The following is a 26212-nucleotide window of genomic DNA, read 5'->3' as shown; positions in this document are numbered from 1 at the left end:
CAGCACATGAAGTTACCCTGCATGAACTTCTATGGTGCGGTAATAGCGGCGAGTTTGCAATGAATTTGTGTAGGTTGATGTTGCTGTTGACTGTACCTACAAAGAAGTACATAAGAGATTTAAAGACTTATGGAATTAAATTAAAATGTTTTTTACATGGCGAAGAGCCATTAGGTCGATTAAGAAGTATACATTGCTATACAGAGATGGTCCTGGTGAGATTTGGTGAGATTCGTTTCAACCCCTCCTGACCCCCTTAATATTATGTGTTTTTATCAAAGTATGTGTTTCTAGTGTAAATGCATTATAGTAATAAAAAAATTGCTGAATGCTTTGAGAAATTACATTAAATTAGAAAATTATCAGTGTTATTTATGATGATTGGTTGATGAGCAAATGGTGGTCACAATCAATAATCAAACAACAACAGTCAAACGATACCATCAAAAATTGGATGCGTAAAGTTATTTTTACTCAGATCGATACTTGAGCTTTGAACCTCACCTAACCTTGACCTTGAAGTAAAATTTGACAGAAATAAAATGAATGACATAGTTTACACAATTTACGTATATATTCTTTACAAATTACGTATGCGTAATACAAGCATCCTATGCCGGCTCCATATTATCGTAGAAAAGTTCGTTGAACTTTGGCGGATACGGGATACATTGCTGGTTTTTCATTGCGCTAAATAAAAGCACTCGTACAAACTACGCAATGTATCTACATGTATCGGCGGCATCTGTCCGAGTTCGGCGATAGTGTGGAGCCAGTATTATAGTGACTGTACCACACTATTGATACTTTGTATGTGTTTGTATAGCGTTGAATTTACAATGATTTTAAGTTAATAGATGGAGCTTTATTCTGTTCTAATAATAAGTCAACCACGCGTTAAGTTAGTCCGCATGAATTTATAAGTCTCCGCTGTAATATTCGGCGAATTTGCAATGAACTTGAATAAGTTGATGTGCAGTTGACTGTACATACAAAAATGACGATATTTTAAAATTTGTTTGTCCGCTACATTCTTGGCCCTCTCACTCGTGTCGTGCTCTGTTGCAACGACGCAGCACGTCACAGCTCCGTTGTTTTCTATAGGCTTTATCACTGACATAGGATGTCTTACATTGAATCTGGAATAATTCCGTTGTACATGTATTACCCGATTCACGTCTGAATTCATTGGCTGGGGCGCAAAAGATGCGATTCGGCGATGTCACCAATTGGTGCAGTGCACTAAACGGAATACCTAGAGTATCACTTTACCTAATCTATCAATTAGTTTAATTTTTTACTTAAATTGATTTTCCGTGTTCATTTTCCATTTAGATTTTGCTTTCAAGAATTGGCTGAAGTACCTAACACAATAATCGTATCACTGTACTTAAACTGTACATAGAAGATATTAAAGAAAAATAATTATTTTTCTTTAATGTCTTCTATGTACAGTTTAAGTAAATAATAGTTTAAGAAAAATAAAGGTACTTCAGCTAATTGATTATTCCCAGTACCATCTAACACTGCACTGACGCACGGGGTTGTCACTATGTGAGGATTTTGACGATTTTTTTATTATTTTTTGTTTGTATTTATGTTTGTTCGCACATCACTCCAAATTGGATGCAAATTAAAACTGGTTTCATCGCGATTCATTGCATATAACCCGAGATATAGACAACAATAGGAAGAAGATATTAACGCGGGCAAAGCCTTGGGCAAAAGCTAGTAGCAAATATTGTGAACTCTAAAGATATATCTTAACATGCGTTAAAAACTTTGTAACTATGTTTAACAGATAAATAAAGGGAACTATTAAGAAAATAAGAGAAAACAAAACTTTTAATGCAATAATTTTATTTTTAAGTTTCTTCGTCTTAAATTAACATTTTTGTACTGTAATTACATTATGCCTTAGCAAAATTAAACGTTCGCTCGAGACACAGATGAACCATACAAATTTATCGAAAATTCCCTTTTGGATAAGAAAAATTCTAGCGAAAGTGTTGAAGGCTATGGAACAAGGTATGTACCTACGCCACAAGTATGACGTAAAAATGTTCTGGCGGGCTACCATAAAACATTAAATACGTAAAACGTAGTTGCGTCCACTCGTTCTCTATTTTTTTCACAATACGTAAACGATAGAGAAAAGAGTATATCGGCGTAATAGTATCGTGCTACCTATTTGTATGTTTCGTGGTAGACCTTCTTGCGTATTTAAAAACGTCGTACGAAACATGCGTGTATTAAAAATTACATGTATTATCCATAATGTAATAACAACATAAGTGACAGAACTTTTTAGTTTCATCTTTGAAGGAATGCCTATATATATAAATAGGGATCGTAACGGATAATATTAACATATTTATTTGACAGCTGGAAATATTAAAAATTTTGTACCGCCTTTTAGGTTTTAAAAATCTTCTACAGATCAACTAGATGATCTGCGTGTTGGTCTGTAGATCTGCGAAGAATTTAACGAACATTTGCCTGTTTTATAATGTACCATCATTAAGCTGAACTTTGTTTTACAAAATGAAGTATTGGGTTTCAAATTCTTTAAATTTTGTTTCTAAGTAGAGAAAGTGTGGGTTTCACCAGTCAATTTCGACATTAATCTGCACGCCTTCGTCGTTTACATTTACACAGAGTTTTTCAGTGCAGGTTCAAGTTATCGTCAAAGCTGACCGGTGCAACCCACCATAAACTGTCATTATTTCCATTGTGTATATAATATTGGGCGGAACTTTTATACGTACTTATGATTCGTTGGTGCATAATAACAAGAACACCCGGAGCAACTATACAATTTTTCAATAGTCATATTGAAATATCATTTCTTTATACAATTTATTCAACAGCAGCGACGCTCTTGGCATATAAGTTTGCCAACCTGCGAAGACTTCCCAGCATAATTTTATTTTGAAAACTATAAATGATAATATAGCTTGTTTGTAGTATTGTATAAGGCACCTTATTAAATTATATTATTTTTGCTATTCCATACCATAAATAAAATTTATTGCATGTATATATATTTAAAAGGCAACTCATTTTTACATTTGTATTAAAATGTACCTAATAAATATATAAATCATCATTTATTTTACGTCGAAGATACTCTTATAATAATTAAAGATAATAATAATTAAAGAATAGAATGTCTTTGTAGTAGCATTGAAAATGATTTATAAAATACTTAAACTAAAATATTACACCTGTTTTTTCATTAAAATACAGTAAATTACCTATGCACGTGGAGCTCGCCGATTTAATCTTTATTTAATTCATGTTCAGAGGTTTTTATTTCATTTTCTCCCCAAAATCTGGGAAGTTGGATATTCAATGATATTTAGGCATTTACTCATAAAACGAATCTGAACATCTTAATTTTCTAAATAAATGATCTAAACAGTTTAAATTATTTCTTCCCCGCTACTTCGGAAAAAGAAAACCGGATTAAAACACTATAATTTATTTGCCAAATAAATTAATTTTACTATGAATAACTAGAATTAGAAAAAAAAGGACCAATCCTAATAGGATTGATTTGATTTTTCAAAAGTAGCGTGTATATTTCATTGTACATATAAGTAACGAAAAAACAAAATCATTTTCAACGTTACTTGGTGGTCCAAAGACAGCTCTCATGGAAATAAATATGGACAACATTATTATTTGAATAAATTTGATGTTTATGCATCCATTTTTAATTTATTGCAATACTTTCATTAAAACAAATTATCAAAAAATTATCCAAAGACATGTTTATTTCAATAATCTTATTCTAAATTACAATTAATTGTGCAGTTGGCGGTTATTGTAAATATTGTTTATTCTTAAAGCGTTTTGTTTCACTTTAATACACTTTAAACACAATGAGAGTCACAAAAAGTATACTATTTAAATTTAAATTACATTCTATCAGATTATTGGTTCTCACGAAAACAATTATTAAATTCTATATATGTTATATATACCTACTGTGACTCTCAAGGTCCCACTTGTATTAGTATTAGCGTAAAGTAAGAATATTGTCTACGATATGCTCTGAAGTTTAGAATTTGTCCATAGTCCCTTAGCAGAGGTGAGTTCAAAATAACACCAAACACCCTACTGTCTAAAGATTTAAAATATCAAAAGGTTAGACGAAGAAGATAAAGTACTAAGATAAAAATGCAACTGATACAGAGATAAAACTAAAATAGGAGGAGCTTAAGTGAATAAATTAATTAAATCTAACACTTATCTATCCCCCTTTTATACGTTTAACTTATGTAGAATAGAATTTCCACCTTCGGTTAATCACAAACGTCAGTCTCAATATAACCATTCTAACCAAAGTCTTTAAAAGTAAATCATTTCTTTATTATACTATCGAAGTCATATTCAGGACCGTACGCAGCTTTAGCAGTGCGTCTTGTCAAGAAAATTTTGCCTTTCTTAGCATAATCACCGCAAGCGTTATTAACTTCATACGGAATTTCTTCAGAATCTGGAATATCTTTCTTATCATTTATTTGTACGTTGTCACCGTTCTCGTAAATATCTGAAGCAAAACCTTTTGGTTTACAGATGCCATTGGTGATTCCATTTTGTTTATCATTGATTTTCTCAGTCTTGTCTGATGATCTCTTGATTTTGTAGCTTTTGTAATAAAAATTCAAAAAGAGAAGAAGAAATAGGGTAACGTTGCCAGATATGAAATATGTGAATCCGGTTGCGAACTGACATCGAGGGGAGAAGTAGGTCCAGGTACAGTAAGCCAGCATCAATATAAATTGTAACTGAAAAAAGATTTAAAAAATTGTAAAAAGCATACTACCAAAGATAACGTGGAAGACATACTTCTAGGCAGGACGGTGTAACCATATTCTTTTCAAGATAACGCAGGGAAAACACAAGAAATAGGTTATTAAAAGCCATTTAATAGATTATGAAGAATGATTTTAAAATAAGGTTATACAGTTGACTACAAGAAACTTCAAATAGCAAATTAAAATTACTAAAATTCCGGATCATCATGGCATTAACTGATTACTCATTAAGCCAGAAATAAGTTAAAATTATCAAAAGTTTAAGGGCCTGTTTCACCACTCGCCGATAAAGTCTTTGATAGTCTTTATTGAACAATAACATACAAAAAATCGTTAATAGTTGTTAACAAGTGCAAAATTATTTAGCAGGTTAGTTTATCTATCAGATTACAATATGATATTTTATAAAAGTGGTGTAACAGCCCCTAAGAAATGGTTATTTACCAATTGCATTTTGGTGACATATTTCTTCCACCAGAGATACTTCTGGAACCGCGGACCAAGTCCAGACAACAAATAGTAAGTGTACATTACGACATGCACAATGGAATTGAGGAGGGCCAGTATGGCCCCTTCGCCGCCTGCCGCAAACTTGAGGTAACTCCAAGAATATAAGGCCATAATCACGTGGTGGTATACGTGGAGAAATGTAACCTGAAAGTAAATTATTAGGTCAATTATTTTTGAGTTACATATGTTATCAAAGTATACAAACAACATCAAAGTTTGTTGTTCAAATGCTGTTTGCGGTGAAATGTTGCGTTGGTGTAGTGTGCCTTAGTAGGCAATGTTGCACTTAGACGATTTTCTAAATTCTGTAAGGAATCTGTTGTATAATTTGGTTTTAAGTTTCATAGGTATAGAACATTTAATATTGCTGTCTTATAAATACTAAAACTTTTTGTACACATTTAAATCTGAGCTATAATTTATTATCATGACAGTCAAAGGTTGTAGAAATTAATATTATCTACACTCTATGTAATTAATCGTTGAAGAGTTTCCTAGTCAAAGCCGAGATGCAAATCAATCAAGAGTTATTAGTTACCACAAACTGGTTATCATTGGTGAATCAACACAAAAGATCAAGGATTAGAAGATTATTCAGCTTTGTAACATTGGAGTCGAACAAATATACTCGTAATAAACCTAGCACGCAAGTTAAATAAAAGCTTGTAATATACATTTACGAGTTGCATATTGTCTAAAGACATTAAAGACAATGTATGACAAAGAAGAGATATTTATCTCTCTATTTAGTCATACCTACTATATTAAAACTACATAAGTATGAAACATTTATGGCAATTTTACTTTATTCGGTAGAAATGGCCAGAAATAAACCAAATGTCTCGAAATGAGACCGACAAGCTCGTTTATTTGAATATAAAATTATGTCGTCACAAGGTCACCGCATGGTTACATAACGCTGTTTTCAGCGGTATCTCATACATAAATAACTAATTTATTACAAGACAGTCATAGTTCAATAAAATGTACATAAATCTTGACACTTACTTGTTTTTCTTTTTTTCGTAAAACGAAGAAAACGGTATCAAGCAATTCGGTGAATTTGGCGAAGAAGTACCACCAGCCCAAATCTAATAACTGAAAAATAAAACAGATATAATTTATTATTATATAGATCTTCGTGCCCCCGCCAAGTGGAGCAAAAAAGCGGCCGTACCACGTTCTCTCGATATAGGTACTTTATTAAAACCTTTTTAGCAAAGTTAATCGCAAACCATTTTGCCTATGTCTTATACATTTTTCACATTAAGTCGTTGTTTTTTCTCTTGTTTCCTTTTAGGGTCGTTTTTGCGGGAGTTTTGACCGTCGCGCTGTCACTACACTATTTAAATTTTTTTGGAGAAGACATCATTTCTAAAATCATATATTAATAGATAGGGTAACCATTAAAGATTTTTATTTTATAAATTTATATATTAAGATTTTTATTTTATAAATTTTATAATTGATTTGTTCTTTATTTGTATATCTTTATAAAAAAAAATGAAACATGTAATGACAGCGTGGCCTGGGCGGTCAAAACCCTCGTAAGAACGACCCTTTAATAGAAACCCTTTATCATTTAAGACAACGCGATAATTTTGGAATCTATGGACAAATATTCAGATAATTTTTCGAACTTACCATTGCATTTTGAGTTAAATATGAATATCGGCAGCCGGCATAAAGTATTCCATCTCTAAAGAAGTCCATTCTAAATGCCTGGAATTATAACCAGTACCCATTATCGCAAATTAATACCTATATATATATGATCGAAAATGGGATGTTTTGTTTATCTGTAGATGTGCTAGTAACAATTCTATATTAAGTGTATGTTGTCGATTTCGTTTTAATTTGTAGTGGTAAACTATTTTTAATGTAAAAACAACAATCCCAATAAGACAACGTTGACCAAACTCACTTTAACACACAATTTAGTAAGGCAACTTTTAAATAATAGGGATTCAGTAATTGCAAAAACGCCCAAAACGAATAATTTAAAGCAATGTTTGATGTGATGACTAAGGCTGTATTATTAATATCACTTTCCATACTTTTATACAAATCGTACTGGCAAGCAGTACTTGTGCTGCGTTGTAGTATGCAAGTAGCTTGTTCAGCTTCATCGGTGGTCGCTTCTTCATCAAACGTGGTCCCAATACAATCACAATGAGGTAGAGTATCACAACGGAAATTATGGGGGATGGACTCGACATCATAAACCATGAGTCCACAAGGGCGCCTAGAAATTAAAAAAAAAACACTTAACAACAAGTAAAAAAAATTTGGTATCATAGACAGATGTGATATTTTTAAGATGGAGATTTTTTAAATTCAATATAACTACCTAGTTAAAAATAGCATACATTTTTTGTTGATTGTTTATCATAATTATCGTCTGTAATATTCATTAAAAAATTATTATTTTCTTTTTATTTTGTAAGGAATGAATTAGTACAAGATTAGAATTAAATCATAATTAAAGCATTTTCCTTGATATAGTTACATTAGTTGTTATTAAAAGAATGAACACTCATTTTTTAAGCCAATTTTGTGTCCCTTTGCTGTGGAATTACTAAAAAATAAATAACGTAAAAAATGCAAATTATTCAGAATTATATATTTATCAATAATAAATTCTAACTTTGACTCCATCTACTTGGCCCAAGTATATGTGACATGTATAGACTTCAAATCTCGATTTACTATTACATCTACTTATACACTACGTCCTCCAATGCATCTACCTATATTTTCCAAATACCTACTTTTCTATTTTGAGTCCAGTTAATCTTAATGAGATGTAGTCGTGAAGTTTCAACTCATTTTGGTGAGAGCGGCTTTTTCTTCGGCATGGAATTATATTATCCTAAAGTAATTTGTCATGCTGTATAGGATATAAACGTTTATATGTCTGATGTGAAATATATAAATAAATATATGTGAAGAATAAAAACAAAATTTAATCACTACCGTTACTGATTTGAATACACGACATTGATTTGAATACTTGTACTCACTTTTGCCAATTTTCAGGGCATCCAAATAACTATCCACTTTTTCTAGGTAGCTCATTGTTGCGATTTTATCTGAAAGAAAATATACAAATCAAGCGTCACCACATGGACTGCAACAGTCAGACACGATTGTTTTCAATTTGACAGCTTTTGTTTTTATTCGAAATATACCAGCCAGTCTCAGGACAAAAAGTTTAAATTTGCATAATATTTATTTAACCAACATATCGTAATCTATTTTTTAATTTTGGCGTATTCGATATATTTTTTACTGCCTTTCTCATTCATCTCTCACCGCAATCACAGATATTTAATACATTATTGAGAAAATGTACCTCGACTTCAAATTAATATTCGCCCACAGATATAAAAGAACATTGTTCTTATATCTGCGTATTCCCCTTAATATTTGAGTAGGTAACAGTACTCTATTATTAAAGATTGACACCTTTCCTTTAGGTACTAAACCAAGTACAGACAATACAGACATAGGTTATTAGGAACAACTAGTGCTTAACTTTGTATGGGTTCTAGTGGTCATCAGTTGCCGTCTATTCAGGCCACAACATTTGTTGTAGAAGAAACAAATAGTCATACATCGTATATACTTAGTAACAAACGTGTAATCCATACTAATGTTATAAATATGATAGTGTGATTGTATGTTTGTTTATCCGTATTTCGCGTCAAAACGGAGCAACGGATTGAGGTGATTTTTGGTGTGGAGTTATGATTTTTCCATGTATTCGTAAAATTTGCGACATAATGGTATTTTTTTAAAAGAAAGCTTTATCAATTTTCGTATTTTTTCCTTTAACTGTATAGTTTATTTCAACTTCTTGCTAAGTTTTATGTTTTTCTAACTTTCAACATAAATATCATTATATTTTAGGCGTTGACTTTAAAGTTTGATTTTTTCATAGCAGATGAAATTTGAACTTGATACCGCATTCCTAAAAAAAAGTCTTGTCAGATGGAAAGATAGACGTGCAACGAAGTAATTATATATGGGGTACTTTTTCCTTTTGTGGTACGAAACCCTAAAAATTGCCGTTACACAATCGAACTCAGGGTATAGATTAATCATGATTCTCGCGATATCTCAAAGTCTGTTCACCCTCAGAAGTGAAAATATTACGTAAGAGAGGTCAAGGTCATGGCCACAATTTCAGGAAAATTATTATCATTCTGCTGTCTAGAGCTACCTCGATTACGTTGATAACAGTATTGACTATATATTTTTAGTCCACCGCGTGTAAAGCAAAGGTGATTTCAATTCTTATTGATCAAAACAGTTGGTTTTTACGTATTGTTATAAATGTTAATTATTCGCTAATAGCGACATTTTGAAACAACTCTAAAATTCGATTAGAAAAAAAAAATCTTGTTCATAAATTAATTAAGTTGCCCCTAATATTAAACAAACGGCTTGTCCGATTTTTATAAAAAATGTATAGTATCAATACTTCTTATCTCGAAAGTAAACGATTCCCGTAGGATTTGATCAAAATGTCAATGGCGCTTTATAAAGTAGAGTTTCTGACGTTTTTAAGGTGTGTTTTTTTTAAATAATAGACACGAAATTTCATGGAAAAAGAGTATTCATCCTCATTCTCCTCAGCAAGCAAAGGTCTTTTATATTCTTTATAAATAGCTACGTATTAGTTAGAAATTAGTTGCAACCGTAACTAAAATACTCATTTATATAACTCATTCTTTGTTCAACGCTATTGCAAAACTGCATTTTTCTACAATTGTTTTGTTAAATTAATGTCCGTCTCTTTTTAAAGTATCCGTGAAAATGTGTTATTAATCCGACAAAAGCTCGTCTATGATCAAAAGACTTAAGAAATGTAAAGTATTAGGGTCTCGATAAACTATTCAAAGTCATGAAGCTGATTGTAAATGAACAGGATTCAGAGATCTCTAGTACTTAACACACTGACAGATGCACCTTTTGTTACGGTACAATGAAATGCAAGATGCCATATCGATAGTATTTCAATTGCACCATCTGTAACGGTGGTTTTAAGACTTGCAATTACTTTGATTTCAGTTTAAATTTGAATTTTTATTTTAACTGTCGGCTGTTGGGCGTGCCGAATAGAAACCTGTGTCGATCTGCAGGTCTCACTTCGATCCAATGCTCGATTCTGACGTGAAAGAAGGTAAAACGAACGCACCTTTACATTTATCAAATATGCATTGAAATTAAATATTTTTTTAAATTTGATTCTGCGGTTCTGAAACGGCATGATTGAGTATTCTAATTATATTGTGTCTACAATGAGTAGATAATGGATTTATAACAATTTATATTATTTTCCAATGCAATATAGAATAGTCAACACTGTGTAACGCAGCTACGCTTTGTTTGGAATCTCTTTCGATGTATTTCGCCTGCGCTGGCACATTTGGATCTACTGTCATAAATTTTAAAATTCTAAATTCGCTCGAACACTTTGACGCGAAAACATTACAACACAACTGGTTAAAAATATGACAGGACTTGACCTACCAACATCTAGTCTCATACGCAATTGTGAACTACACAAGTGGGTATGAGAACTAAGATTATAAAATATGCATTGAAACAGATGAAATAGCAAATAATTTCTTTTATCATTAAATGTAAAACCTTTATATCATTGTTACTCTCAGAAGCTCTGTATGCAAACTTTGTACTATGAGTCGGATGAAAGCATAACACTTGTCATTCTGAATTGTAATCCTGACCTACTGGTCTATGGGTCAGTGTTATTGTCAATGGTATAACGGTTCCATGATGGATGTGAGAGTTACGTAGTTACATTCTCGTTAGGATCCTAGGCTTTCTGATTTGTTAAGGTTCGTTCCAGATCCGCTGTAAAGATTGTTATGATATGCTAATGCGAAGTTGATGCTTACGTTGCAGGTTCGTAAAGGAAGATAAAATGAGGTGATTTCAGAGAATAGAAACCGACATAAATGTGGAATAGATTGGTAGGGATATATGAGACGTTTATTAGAAACTAGCTGCGCCCTGGGGCATCGCAATAATATTTCTGAATAAAAAGTACTCTATAATAATGTATATTCTACAAATTTTTCAAATTCCATAACAATCGGTTCGGTAGATTTTGCACGAAAGATTAACAAACATTCATATACACATCCTTACAAACATTCGCATTTATAATATTATTAGGATGAGCAAATATTAAAATATGATTTTTATATCATACTATTAAATACTATACAAATATAAATTAAATTGAAAAAACATTAAAAATATATATTTCTTATGATTGAAATTATCGACTAATATTATAAAATGTGATAGTTTTCAGTTTCCAACATTTTACAAGATATTTGTCAGGCAACAACAGCATTTCCAAAGAGATTAAGTAACAGTCTTTACTTAATCACGAAAATTTTACTCAGTTTAATGTAGGCGGAGCCTCATGTCAGTTATTGATATCTAGCCTTTTCGATAGGAAACCAAATAAAAATTGAAAGTTTTATATATAAGATACACCCGACATCGAAGTGTACAGCGTTGCTAAAGAAATTTTCACTTCAAAAACTAGATCAAAATCGGTTCAACCGTTTGGCTGTTACGGACTGCTAATAAACAGATACAACTCCCCTCTTTATGTCGTCAGGGGTTAAAAAGTTACCGTATGTAACAAGAAATTTCCGTTAAACCGTATTTAGATTTATAAATCAATGTTTTCTAATCGACTTATTTATGGATCTAATATTGACGTCAATTGTGTCACAAATAGTAAGATTTCATACAATTTATACGTAAATATTTAATGTATGGCTTGGACGAAATATGGACGTGAGTTGAAAGAACTTGTAATTTGTAGTTACTATTTTAAACTAACATATTTAGCAGTTAAAGTAATCTTTACAGGGTACAAATAATAGCATATTAAGTTTTAGTAAGTAGGTTTTAATTGGCGATGCGTCCATACTATTCATAATTCAATACTGATATTATAAAGAGGAAATATTTGTATTTTTGTTTTTTTTTTAATTTGTGATGAATAAACTCAAAATTCTATCCAATAATGGATAGAATTTGATGCTGTTTTCACAGTTATAGCGGATGGTCTGACTTAAAATCTGGTATAAGCCATTACGCTATGAAAGTTGTAGAAGTATTAAGTGTAAAAGAAATTAGAGCCTTAGAAGCCTGTATAGCCTGTAAATGCATATGCCAGTATATGCATAAATCAATACTAATATTAGAGAGAAAAAAAATTATTTTGTTTTTTTATTTGTTTATAATGGATAAACTCAAACTACTGAGTCGATTTTGATGAAATTTGGCACAGAGATAAACAAAACCTTCTAGAGTGACATAGGTAACTTTTTTATGGTTTTACCCGAGCGAAGCCGGGACAGACCTATAACAGTATGGGCTAGAGTTGATACATGTTGGATAATTTCTCTTGTATTTATTAGGTCATTTTTTAATAAGTTTTTTTTTGTAACAAGCATTTAATGCTATCAGAGAGATGTTGTAGAAATCAATTCATGACAAAAAAAAATCATGGTCGGTCTCGCGCAGTAAACCGATGAGGTGTTTCCTCGTCGGGAGCCTTAGGTACTTCATCGGGTTTTGCTTAATACAATAATGCAATATAATTTAAACTAAACAGGTGTATAACATTTCAGCTCAATCGCTTGGCGATATCGGCTTTAAAATCAAGTTAAAGGGTTCCACCTGACGTGCTTAGAAATAGTGGAAATTAAATAAAAATTCGTATATATTAAGTCTATTTATCTTTTTCATATTAAAAAAAAAAACAAAATCTTTTCACATCCTAGACTGAGATTTTGTCGCAGTGCGACGGATGCTTTAAATGTAATGGCCGACCTTTCTTTGTCCTTCGCAAATAGAAACCGGTGGAAATGTGTCTTGTAGAAAACTTGTGTTATAGGTTTGTATTGACATATCAACTGAATGTGGAAACATTCATAGTCGTATCCTTATGAAGGGTCATGGCAACTAGTAGCTGTGGCTCTCTTGACTAGGGCCTCCCAGGCAATGCTTTAAGGAGTGGTGGACTTTGATTTTATAAAATACTAGCTGCGCCTCGAGGCTTCGGCTCCGTGGAATTTCGGGATGCAAAGTACCTTAGGCATTATTCTAGGTTATATACCAATCGTGTACCAAATTTCATAACAATCAGCCCAGAAGATTTCGCGTGAAAGAGTAACAAACATACATCCTCACAAACTTTCGCATTTATAGTATTAGTTTCGATGAAAAATATATATATATATATATAACCTTTCGAAAAATCGACACTTCAAATTATTTAAAACTAAACTAAAACTGAAAAATTGTGTCATACAGTTTTTCAGTGAAGGAACTGTAACTCGAGCACATGGTCGTCGACATCCCTATTTGTCTATGTGACTATAGCAACTATATCTCTCACATTGTATACATAAAAATATAAAATTATGTATTTTATTTTATTTCTTTTTTTTTTTTCGTACATTCCATATTGAATGGCGAATAGAATTTTTACTGCGTTGTAATGAAAACATTCTTGATACTTCATATAACCGGGGATTTACATGGACAGACCCCTTAGCGGAAAAGCTTAACAGCAATAGTAATACTCACCCGCTTGCCTTTCATAAAATTAATTTCCCAGTTTACTCTCAAAAAATCCGCCACAAACCCATCAAACAATAAAGATAGGTTTGTCCTCGACATTTTTGGAACAAATTGTTAAAATATTGGATATAAAGTATGTAACGAATTTATGGCTTATTCTTAATATTCTTAAAAATTAGACAGTTATTCCAGACATCTCTGGTGTACATAGAGATTAAATAGAGTTGGTAACGTGGATTTTCATAACTTCTTATTTATGTATAAAACTCGTCCCTTCGCTGGATCACATACGTTGTGAAATTCAACGCCCTTGATTACGAAACAAATTATACTTGTTAAGGAGATGTCACGAAACAATAGAATTAAATGTCCGCTTTGTGAATAATTCTTATTTCAACACATTTTTATACTATGAAGCAGGCCAACAGAAATACGGTCGCCACTGTCTATGCCTGCAAAACCAGGGATCTCCCACGCATACAAGTTGCCAATAGTCACCTATCGAATGCGTTTCGATTGACTATCGATAGTTTGTGGAAAAGTAATAGTATCGATAGGCCTATATAGTTTCAATCGAAAAAGACCTTCTTCGATTGAAAATGTCAACTGTAAAACTATCGGTAGTTCGTCAACACAAGCACGCATACTTTATGGCTTAGAGTTTTTCACCGCAGTATTAATATAGGTACCACACTGTCTCAAATCACACACCATTCAAACCGGTACACAACAATGCAAGCACTCATGGGTGAATTTCACGAGCGAACTTCGCCGCGTGCTCTCAATAGTGTTTATTAAATTGTACCATACACAGTTACCAATTTCATTATTCTATTTTATAATTGAGTGATGTACTGGTACAGTATTAATTTTATAAAAGTTTATTATTAAAAAAAAATCTTTATTCAAAAAAATATCGGACACTAATGAAACGCTACACGCAGCGTTCAAACGCTTTTGAAATTTACCCTACTGCTGTTTTGCGGCACATGTGTAAATTTGCTTTATAGCGCAGAATAGTCTAAGATATAATGTTAAATGTGATTGAAACATATATTCTTAGCTTATGCTCTGTTATTTCCAAAGAGGGTTGACGGCAGGCAGTCGGCCGGTTAATTACAATCGAATCTTCAAAATGTTAGGTTTATTTCTTACTCTGACTCCGGGCTTCGAAGCGTCACTACCGTAAATGTAACCGGAAAAACGAGTGAATGGAGGAGAGAGTTCGACAGTGATAGAAGGACAATCCAGGAGAGTTTATGGACGTACCACCTATATGCAGGTACAACGATAATAGTAAATTATTTTATCATCATCATCATGGGGTGCCATCTTCGAATTGATGTTTGGAGGTCAGCTCAGCATACGGAAACCCTCACGGCTTTGGGCCGCCATTTTCAGTTGGTTGTATCTAAGTCCGGTCCAATCCTTTATGTCATCAAAACACTTTCGTCGAGGGCGGCCAGGAGGTCTTTTGCCGGGGATTTAATTATTTAGGGAACAATAAATATTTGTCTATGCCGCTACGGCCTTGCAAAAGAAGCTAACCTAAGAAGTGCTGGCTTGACATCATAATAGGTACATACACAGTTATGGTAAGTAAGTAACGAGATGAACCAAATAAGCAATTATAAATATATAAGGACAAATCACAGATTGAAAAAATCAGTAAGTTCGAGACTTGTGTTATGGGATACTAACTCAACGATGCTATATTTTATAATAAATACATATATAGATAAACATCCAAGACCCGGGCCAATCAGAACAAGATCATTTTCCATTAAGACCCGACCGCGGGGATCGAACCCGGGACCTCACGGTTTAGAGGCAAGCACTTCGCCACTGCGCCAACGAGTTCGACTATTAAATTGAAAGGTGAAAATCAAATGTAATAAATCAGGAGGCTATTGTGGTTATTAATAAATTCGGTATCATTGTTTCCATTATTAAGATTTCACCACTAAAAGAATTCACCAATAAAATATAAAGGAATTTTCGCGCCATTTTGATGTGGCGAATTAAGGGATTAAAATAAGGAAAAAGACATTTTTATTAAAATAAAAACCTCTTACAATAAAGTTAGTTAAGAAAGAAAATGTTAGTAAGAGGCGCTCTGGGCTGTATATTTTTTCCTTTAAGAGCAACTTCCTGTGTTCTAATTAATTCACATGGTCTAATTAATTTTAAGTTTATCCTTTGACTCTAAAACATTATAATGCTACATATAAAATCCGCAAAATTTTGTGAAATTTGAAAGTATATATTAAATAATAATATTTAATCAGAAATACAGCATATTATTTTACGTAAATTGAATATTTATAAGACATAGAATACTATTGTACAATTATGTTTTCGATTATTGAAAAAAAGAACCAGAAAATAATTTAAAAGCTAGTCCCGTCTCTTGTACGATATCCATGACCCCAAATCCAAATCTATCTAGTCCAAAAGTTTATTTGGTCATTCACTAAGAAATTCTTCGGATAAGATAATATGAACGCAAAGAACCGCTGCCGCTGCGCTGTCATTACAATTTTTTTTTTTAGTTTTAACAAATCAATAATTAGTTTTATAAATCTAACTTTGTAATTAACGACCTCGGTGGCGCAGTGGTAAAGTTCTAGCCACTGAACCGAGAGTCGGTCCCCGGTCGGGTCACGATGTAAAATGATCTTTTTCTGATTGGCCAGGGTCTTGGATGTGTATCTATATATGTATTTGTTATAAAATATAATATCGTTTCGTTAGTATCCCATAACACAAGTCTCGAACTTACTTTGGGGCTAGCTTAATCTGTGTGATTTGTTCCCATATATTTATTTATTTATTTATCTTTACTGTGGTAATATTCTACTTAGGAATAAACCTTTTAAATGCTATACTATATGCTTGTTACAGTTGGTGGAATTGAAAAATATAAAATACAACTATAGTGTCCACAAAAAAAAAATTGCGTGTTATAGAAATTAAAGAAGGTAATAAATAAATAGATAAACGTTTGTTATAATCATATTTAATGTTTCAACGTTTAAAAAATAACTACTAGCCATAAGTTATTTTAACCCTATTGTAAAATTACAAATTGCTTGAAACCGATTACGCAGGTAATTTATTATTCTAACTTGAATAAGTTAATTATAAGTTGAATTACCTTTAATAGATCTAATAAGACGTTTATTCACGATAAAGGGAATATATTAGTTCATAATTTTAAGTAGAGTTAACAGAACAATTTGCGAAAAATTTTATTGCTAATTTCTGTGAGAATATTAAAATAAACATATACATTTCAGTCACTAATACTAAAACTCATATAAAATAAATCTCAGAATTAGAGCCATTATCTACTTACAATTTGGTAAGTTTAAATCAAAATTATACGCAACCAATATTTCGTTGTAATCATACTTTTTTATAATATTTAAAAATTAAAATATCTAAAATCTAAAATATCTAATAAATTGAAACGGAAATAATTGAGCGGCTATATAGAAATACTTTTAGAAGAATAATCATAAGATGTCATATAAATTTTATGCGGTTAACGTGGTAGCTAGGTAATAAACTTATTAATAAACAAAGTTCCACGCAGAAAGGATTCGAAAGGGTGGAAATCTATGCAGGGTTGATGACCCATAATTAGTTATCATTGACCGCTTCAGGAAGTTCCGATGTTTTAACAATATTATATTGATGTATTATTAGGTACTGGGTTCAAAATATTTTTTGATTGCGTATAAGAAAATTAATTGTTCCTAAGACTGAACAAAGCTTTCCCAAGAACAAATAAATGACAAATTTATTACTTGGAATACAAAGTCAGACACATTAATATTAATATGTGCAAATAAACCAATTCAGTAATACTCTAATTAAAAGAAATCGGGTTACTGAAAAAAACTGAAACGTACATATTGAAAACTCGAATCTTTTTTGGTGTCTTCAGTACTGGCTGGTGATTCTTTTTAATATTTTTCTTTTTTAATTTATAAAAATCATTTAACTTACCGTTCGAATTTCGAATAGAAAAGCCGGTAACACAATGCTCGATCAAAGTAGTCGTGAGTTCTTTAGGGAACCGTGCGAGCGTCCCAATGTATAGAACGGCACTGCAGTACTATCGACCGGCCGGCATATAAAATAAACCAAGCACGCGATAACTTAAGACGGCTTTAGTCCACATTAACGTACATTTTAAATGCTAATTATGTAAACATTGTGAAAATAGTTATCAATTTTCAGCAATGCGGTGTTTTAAGTTTTGCGAAGGCTGAAATTTATTTCATGTTGATTTGAGTTGTTGTTTTCATGGCTACAAAAACTAGATGACGTTTTTCATGAAAAAATATTTAATTTATTAACTGATTGCGGGATTTTTTCTGTACTATTCAAACTGATTTTTTCAAATGTATGTTAAATAGTACCATAATGGAACCACAATATCTGTAAATGGAACTAATAGAACTATAGGGATACGGCAAATGGCAAAATGATTGAATTTCTGGTACTGCATTATTCCTTAATGCCGTTCTTATAATTTGTCAAACTGAATTAGGTTTCATTAGGTAATTTAATGCATTATATTTATTTTTATTGTTGCCTTCGAACCTTGACTTAGCCCAGCCACATTGCGTCGTTTTTTTCCGTCGACAGACAACGCAGAACAACGCAGCACTATGGACCTACAATGTGGTGCGTCGAAACAACGGATCACGGTTGAGCAATGGGGCTTGGCTTTATAATATCTTGTTATCTTGTCTAAAATACTTTAATATCTGTTTGGAAATATTTCTTTTCAATTATCAGCACCAGTATATATTTTTGACAGCAACACAATTAATACATTATATTTTTTTGAATAAATTCAAATTGATTTACTTCGTGTTCCTATAATGTTCTGTTTAGTTCTTGCATTGCTGCGTTCATAGATAAATAATTAGAAATATATAACAGACATAATCTGTCTTGTTCGCAGTTTAAGGTAAAATGTCACCGAGCATAATATGTCTCGGCTGCAGTTGACGAGGTAGTACAGTAGATGGTATACAAGAGCGGTTTCCTTTATGGTCCGTCATAAGGCATACAAAATTTATCAAATAGGTGTACATAAGTCAGAGCGTGTAGAATTTGAAGTTTTATACAAAGAGAACGTTGTGGGGGCGTTAACTAACTTGAATTTTTAATTATTAGTCATGGATTCAGATTCTTCCAAAGTAGTGCCTATATTATATTTTGTTGATCTATGGATTCTTCAGATTGTCTCCACATACATTATTTGTTTTTTTTTCTTTGATGCATAGAACTAGTATAGCTCAAACAGTCGTACATAGAGACTATACAGTTCTTTTAATCAATATGTAAGAGAGAGAAACCATTTTTATGTAGCTTTGATCGAAGACACTCTAACAGTGCCGCCTGATTATTCATTGAAACACAGTGGTTTCAATCGATTACCAATACAAATGTAAATTAACTTTCTCATTTAATGTCGTTTCAATAAAACGTTAACTCTATGTTCGATTACGCTATTTAACGCTACTGAACTGTCTCATGTAGCTTGGCTATTACATAGAGTTAAGATGTGTAGAATCGCAAATTAGGTGGTATTTTTTTATATGAAAAAGAAACTACGATTCTGCTTGTTTTGATGTAGTAGTCTTTAGGAGGTTTTGCGTCTGATACCAGTCACTCTGTATATAGGCGTCCACAGGCTGCAGAGATCACTTCTCATTTAGGTGGGCAAGCTGGCTTGGCTACTTGGTCGTGCTTAGTAATAATAAAAATACAGCTGAAAATACAGGGTGCATAAAGCTGAAATTTTATAAGACATAGATATTTGTAAAAAAGAACTAATAGGATATTCTGAAATTATCACGGCTATCAATCGAGAATTTTAAGAAGACAATTAATTAGGGTGATTGATTTTAACATGGCGTACTTTGCATTTTTATGCGTACGTTTAAGTTAAAGTTGGACTGTCAAAGTTGACGGTGCAACCCACCTCTAGACTATTGAGTCTAATTTGCTGTCTTCTTCGACTTAATACATTATTGTACCAATGTAGTTAAGACACAAAGAAGAAGAAGGAAAAGTGAAAGGGATGAATAGGATGTTAAATACACTGATATGTTGATAAATTTTCTTCAAATAAGAATTGAAATAAAAAAAATTACAGACCGGGCCATATCGGACTGAAAAAAAAAACTAAATTTGAAAGATTTCACATAAAAATTTATTAAAATAAAAAATAAAAACAAACACTGGAAATGAATAAACTAAATAGAGCTTACCATTGTCTTGTCTTTGTTAAAAAAATTCAAATAACGAATGTTCAAAAATCTTGAACAAAATATTTATAACATCTAAGTTCTAAAAATGAAATGACATGATTCTATCTCAACTTAAGTGTGATTTTCCATTAGTCGAACTATCTTTTTTGGTTGTTTCTTCAACTTTCATCTGTACTTTTGGTTTTTTTATGTAGGTTTTTATGTAGAAATCAATAAATAAGATTAGCATGAAGACGTTTTGTGGAAGGAAGATGGCGGAGGTCCATCGTGGATATTCGCAGTCTGTCTTAAAGACGATGATACTCATGTGGACTACCATCCACAGAAACTGAAGCTGAAAAAGATATTATATTTATTAGTCCAATAACATATATTAGCAAATCGGCTAAGAGGAATCGAAGAAAATATTTCTATCAAATCGTTTAGAACGAGACTGGAATAAACTTATGAGAATGTTGTCACTGTAACAGTGTTTAACCCCCGACACCAAAAGAGGGGTGTTATAAGTTTAACACATGATCTCCTAATTTTTATTTTACTGTTTTTTATTATTTTATACATAATTTTTATTTTTGTTATAATAATTCACATATTGTGACATTTAAATTTTATTTGTAAAACATGTACGTGATTTGTGATCTTCAAGTGTCTGAATTTATACTTCTATTTCGACGAATAAGATTTGTAATTATGAAGTCATGGGAATCGAGTGTGTCATGCTCATTCAAATGGTCTATCTGGTAGTGGGCCGGGTCGTGAGGTTCCCTCTATTATGGTTGAGCTATGCGATGGCTGTCCCATGCATCAACTCGTGAACGGGTGCTGCCAGAGGGAACTGGTCATCTCGTTTCTCATATATTTTTATGTAAGTTAATTGTGTTTCACATCGATATATATATATATATATATATATTATAATCAGCACTCGGATCACAATCATAACCTGTTTTGATATACCTTTATACCTTTTGACTATGTACCTTATGTACTTTTATATATTATTAGAAAGAAAAAAAAACATTGTAAGAAACAATAATGGTAAGCCGATCTGGCATGATAGGGACCAACACTGTTCAAATGAGTATCTTTCGGCATTTCTTCTCAGCAGCGGTCGTTCCGAAATGCCAGTAGTTTGTAGCTTGTGAGAAATAACTATAAATATAAAAATTGACGAGAAAAAGTGCCTGTGAAGGTCTAATTTCTGAATAAATGATTTGAATTTTGAATTTAACCGGTAAGTGTGTCTGACTGTGTGCCTGTCTATCTGTCTGTGTACGTGGCGCCGTAGCTCATCAACGGGTGAACCGATTTGGATGCGGTTGTTTTTATTTGATAGCTAATTTTTATGCGGTGGTTCTTACATATGTTGGATCAAATCGGTTTAACCGTTCAAAAGTTGTAGCAAAATTAACATTTAAACTAGTTTTTTTTTTTAATTTCACTAACAAATAAACTTGTAATAACAGATTATATAATATTTCCAAACTTCAATACACACACGCATCAACTTATATTAGATGCTAGTGTGTTATAAAATAAAAGAAATAAAAATAAATCTTTATATTTGTCTAGAAGCTAAGATGTACGGCTAGCTACTTCGATAATGTCTGCCAGTAGATACTTACAATTTGTAGCTGTGTAATGTATTTCTTCCACCACAGGTTGCCTTTCAGACTGGGGTCCCACACCGTGATGAGGTAGTAGGAGTACATCACGACATGCACGAACGTGTTTATCACTCCCACAAGTGTTCCATGGCCTCCTGGAATTGAGATAAACAAATTCAATCAATACTTTCCGTATTCATTATTTACTCTGTTCTCATATTTTTACTTTTGCCAGCGCAGGCGAGAACTAAGAGAGTATGTTCTGATTCTCGCGAGTATTGAAAAGCACGATTTTTGTAAGTACGAATTTGTGCGCAAAAGCGTTCAGTGATGACACATATCCTTTGGGTTTTTTTTGTTATACTGTCTGCATATAAGACGAAAGTTTTTTTTTTACAAGCGGTTATCTATTATATAATGGAAAAATATTAAAACAACAGCGGTTAAGGTACGAAGTATGACGTATGCAACTCCTCCGGTACATTCGACTTCCTCTACCACTTACCAACATAACATCATATTTATTCTCTTGAAGAAATGTTATTAAGAGGCCAGCCGAACCTACCATTATTTTAAAATCTTTTAGTAGCAGCAGTACGATTGATAGTCAGACGGGTTCAACTTTTGAGTTCGTTAAATCACATCAATTTATTTTGCTATTTTAAATTCTTGATTTTAGACTTCTGGACTATAGCAATTTTAATAAAACAACAATAATATTAGTGTCACCTGGAAAATATGTGGCTGCTCCCCAAATCAGCATAACCATGCCGGTATGATGATATACGTGCAGGAAGGTTACTTGATTTATCTTCTTACGCAATATGAAAAATACCTGAAACGAAATAGCATATATAAAGTTATCCAAATCGTTGATTCTTTGAATTGAGCTCATCTTCTCTTGAAGTAGAAGAAATCTTAAAGTAATTGAGCTCATCAGAAATAGGTTTTGGTATATAACTTGTTTACAAGGATACTTCATTTTTATCTTTCTTTTGCTAGACAGCAGAATATGTATTGTTGTATTCTGGTCAGATTCAGATCAGGTACAACAGTTAACTTATTTTTTTGTTAGTCAAAGAAAAATATTATGAAAATAGATCATGATAGGCATTATTTCACACTATAAATCGACACTCGTGATACTCGTAGAGACACAAATCGATGGTTCAAATTGAAAGAAATGAAGTATTGAATAATATTGGAGTTTTCATCAATGAGCGTAAAATTTTTCATGAGATTGTAAATATTAAAAAAATATATGCTAACCGTATCTAATAGATCGACGACCTTAAGCAGAAAGTAGTAGTACACAAATCTGGTTATCTTGATTGCTTTATCATTGATTGTGTAGTCGACTGGTTCACAAATCCATTTGTAATCCCAAAGCCAGGCGAAGTATAGGGCCTGAAAATAAAAATAAATTAATTAAATATTTGGTGATCTGGGTTTTGATTCTCGTGCAATAGAAGTTATTTCACCAATTTTATAATATTTTTATGAATTATTATTTTAGATGTATATTCACACAATCGATAATGTGATCAAACTTTTTCATTGTGAATTTTCCTAGAATCTTAAAAATGGAATAATTTTCATTTTTTTAAAGATTATTCAAGCAAACATAATGACGAGAGAATCCGGCAACCTACACGCGAAAAATAGAACTATCATGTCATGTCTTGCTTAGTTATTAATTTGTAAGGTTTCATAAGTATTTTATATCTATCTGATGATTCTGACAACAATTTATTTGACAATGTTAGTATGGTGTAGTATTCTCATTTACCGTTTCGTAATAAAATTACGAAACAGAAGCAAAAATCTTGAATTATTGCACCAAAATCTTCTCCGATTCTTTTGAGTCTTGGTGCGTTGAATCCTAAGGTTGGCTTTCCTCTTTTATATTTCTTCCTTAAGATACCTTTATCTTATTGTGTACTAGCTGCGGCCTGCGACTTCGTTCGCGTGGTCGAATAGGTTTTGGCAAGGAGTCAAAATTATTAGAGAGTGATTAAAACATTTCTTTGTATACTATATTAGAGGTCTTTCCTTCGGGCGCCAATAATATATATAATACTATTATATATAATATCTTATTGTATATAATAATATCATCATTTAGAAGTCTGTCAAATGTCAATGCATAATTTTAAACAACTAGTTACATACATTTGTGAAAAGATAGGCACAGGCGAACACTTGAAAAGCGTTGTAGACAATGATGATTCGGTCCAAATTATATGCAGGTCTATTCTTCATAAAGTTGGGGCCCCACTTAAAAACGAACATGAGATAGAGTGTGAGTAGTAGGATTCCTTGGTACGGTTTTGCTATCAAAGGCAGATCTTTTGTACGGGGATCTGAAAATTAAGGAAAAACAATTTAAGATCATCCTATTAATGCTGATAGCTGACTCACTTGTGTTTGATGAAAAAAAAGGATATAAATTAGAAAAAGTTGTTAAGTTTATCAAAAAACAGTAAGTACTTATATAAAACATTTTCCATCATAAAACTAGGTTTATAAAATTTTCGTTATTCAATAACACCTAATGCTTTCAAAACGATTCATTAGAAATTTAATACTTCAATCCTACTAATAGTATCTTATAATATCTTATATCTTATAATACTTCAATCCAACTAATATTATCTTATAATATTTTATATCATATAATACTTCAACCCTATTAATATAAATGCGAAAGTTTGTGAGAATGTATGTATGTGAGTGTGTGTGTATGTATGTTTGTCTTTCACGCAAAATCTACTGGACGGATTGTTATGAAATTTAGTAAACGCGTAGAATATGACCTGAAATAACACAAAGGAGCGAATCCCCGGGGCACATTTAGTTAAAAATATTTTTAGTTTTCTATGCAAAATGTTTTGTCTTATTGATTGTTTCAATTTTGTGAAGCAAAACTTTAGTTTAATATAGTTAGGTGGGTACGTACTCATTAAAGTTGTACAGTTCACCATAACATAGCTCATAGTATATAGCGGTAGGTACATAATTAAAATGGCTGACCGAAAAAAAACAAACTTTGTAGTAAACTGAATTATGTGCATACATTATAACGCTCTACACATTGGACCAACTATACGTATAAACAATCGAATTAAATATTTTTTCTTATTCTATTTTGTAATACTATTGAGAAATATAAGTACACTTTATGTATACTTAAATAACCTTTGAGGCGTGTGTTTAGAATAGGCGCTCTAGAATAGGACCACTCCATTTACTACATCCATGGGGGATGTCGTAGGAGATGACTAATGGACACATCTTAAGCCTTCATCCATCAGATAGGCAACAATAGCATTCCCAAAGGAGGGTTAACGTCACTCAGGCGGCCTGTTTTAAAATCGGCAGACTTTGCGGCATCACTCAACCGGGATCATGCGGAGATGAGAGAGAGAGAGTTATATAGAGATAAATAACGTCAAGGCAATATTGTAAAATATTTCCAGAAGGAATCGAAAGTACACTTGCTGCTTGACTGGGTATATAATAAAATGCATATATTATAATATAACACTGAAGTAGATATTTATATAAACAAATACAATAATTAAATGTAAGCGCAATCCTCACATAGAAATTGCTCAATCAAGAAACCTATCTGAGGAAAATTAGTCCTCGAGATAACAGAACAACTATGCTTCTATTTGCTAAGTTGATAAAAATCCTATTCATTCATAATATTTTTTATGAATAGACGTCGTTATTTCACATTTCATCTCTTAGCAAACATAGCTTTAAAACAATTTACACAAAACTTTTACCTGGAAATTCTTCAAATATAATTTGGTAGCCTTCCCAAGCTTTTTTGATTATGGCAGCCATTTTTCTCAATTAAATACGAATATTCACATCCAATGTTTCTTGTGTTGCAATAAATAATTTAGAACATATTTTTGGTTGAGAACTAGTTAAGACGGGCCTCTGATAGAAACTAACTATGTTGGGGTCAAATTCATTAATCCATTGTTAACTATTAATAAAATTAGAATATTCATTAGGGCGCACCGCATTGTCATCATACCTTTAACGGGATAGTCGAACATTTGTACTTGTTTGAACTTTATTCCCCAGCCAATTGAATTCGTAAAGTATAACTTATTTACAAAACAAAATAGGCGGGCTAATACCCGCCATACGGCTAAACGTGGCAGTTGAGTTTCTCAAACGTTGACTCTGTCTTTATTTAAAAACGTGATTTTTAACTTAGCGTGTGCGTTAGGCTAAATTTGTGAGGACAAAGTGGCATCAAAGAGATATTCTATTGTGCGGGTGGTAGGGCATAGCACGATAGTAGGTA

The 26212-nt window shown here is 32.2% G+C and overlaps 2 protein-coding genes across 2 annotated transcripts; both read right to left on the bottom strand.

The window, feature by feature from the left end:
- Positions 1-1856: 1856 nt before the first annotated feature.
- Positions 1857-18114, bottom strand: LOC128670838 (very long chain fatty acid elongase 7-like). The gene is made up of 7 exons (XM_053746843.2): positions 17994-18114; positions 8360-8428; positions 7394-7581; positions 6981-7058; positions 6345-6434; positions 5271-5480; positions 1857-4796 (listed from the first exon to the last, which is right to left on the bottom strand). Exons 2-7 carry the CDS (start codon positions 8412-8414, stop codon positions 4368-4370), a joined length of 1050 nt encoding a protein of 349 aa, XP_053602818.1. The 5' UTR covers positions 8415-8428; positions 17994-18114; the 3' UTR covers positions 1857-4367.
- Positions 18115-20200: 2086 nt separating this feature from the next.
- On the bottom strand, positions 20201-25853 carry LOC128670839 (very long chain fatty acid elongase 7-like). The gene is made up of 6 exons (XM_053746844.2): positions 25677-25853; positions 24055-24245; positions 23152-23289; positions 22612-22717; positions 21901-22037; positions 20201-20609 (listed from the first exon to the last, which is right to left on the bottom strand). The coding sequence occupies exons 1-6, from the start codon at positions 25735-25737 to the stop codon at positions 20382-20384; spliced, it is 861 nt and encodes a 286-aa protein (XP_053602819.1). The 5' UTR covers positions 25738-25853; the 3' UTR covers positions 20201-20381.
- Positions 25854-26212: the final 359 nt, after the last annotated feature.

This window comes from Plodia interpunctella, chromosome 6, assembly GCF_027563975.2.
Source record: "Plodia interpunctella isolate USDA-ARS_2022_Savannah chromosome 6, ilPloInte3.2, whole genome shotgun sequence".
NCBI lineage: Eukaryota > Metazoa > Arthropoda > Insecta > Lepidoptera > Pyralidae > Plodia > Plodia interpunctella.
Note: the sequence above shows the minus strand (reverse complement) of the source record. Positions and strands in the feature narration are given on the sequence as shown.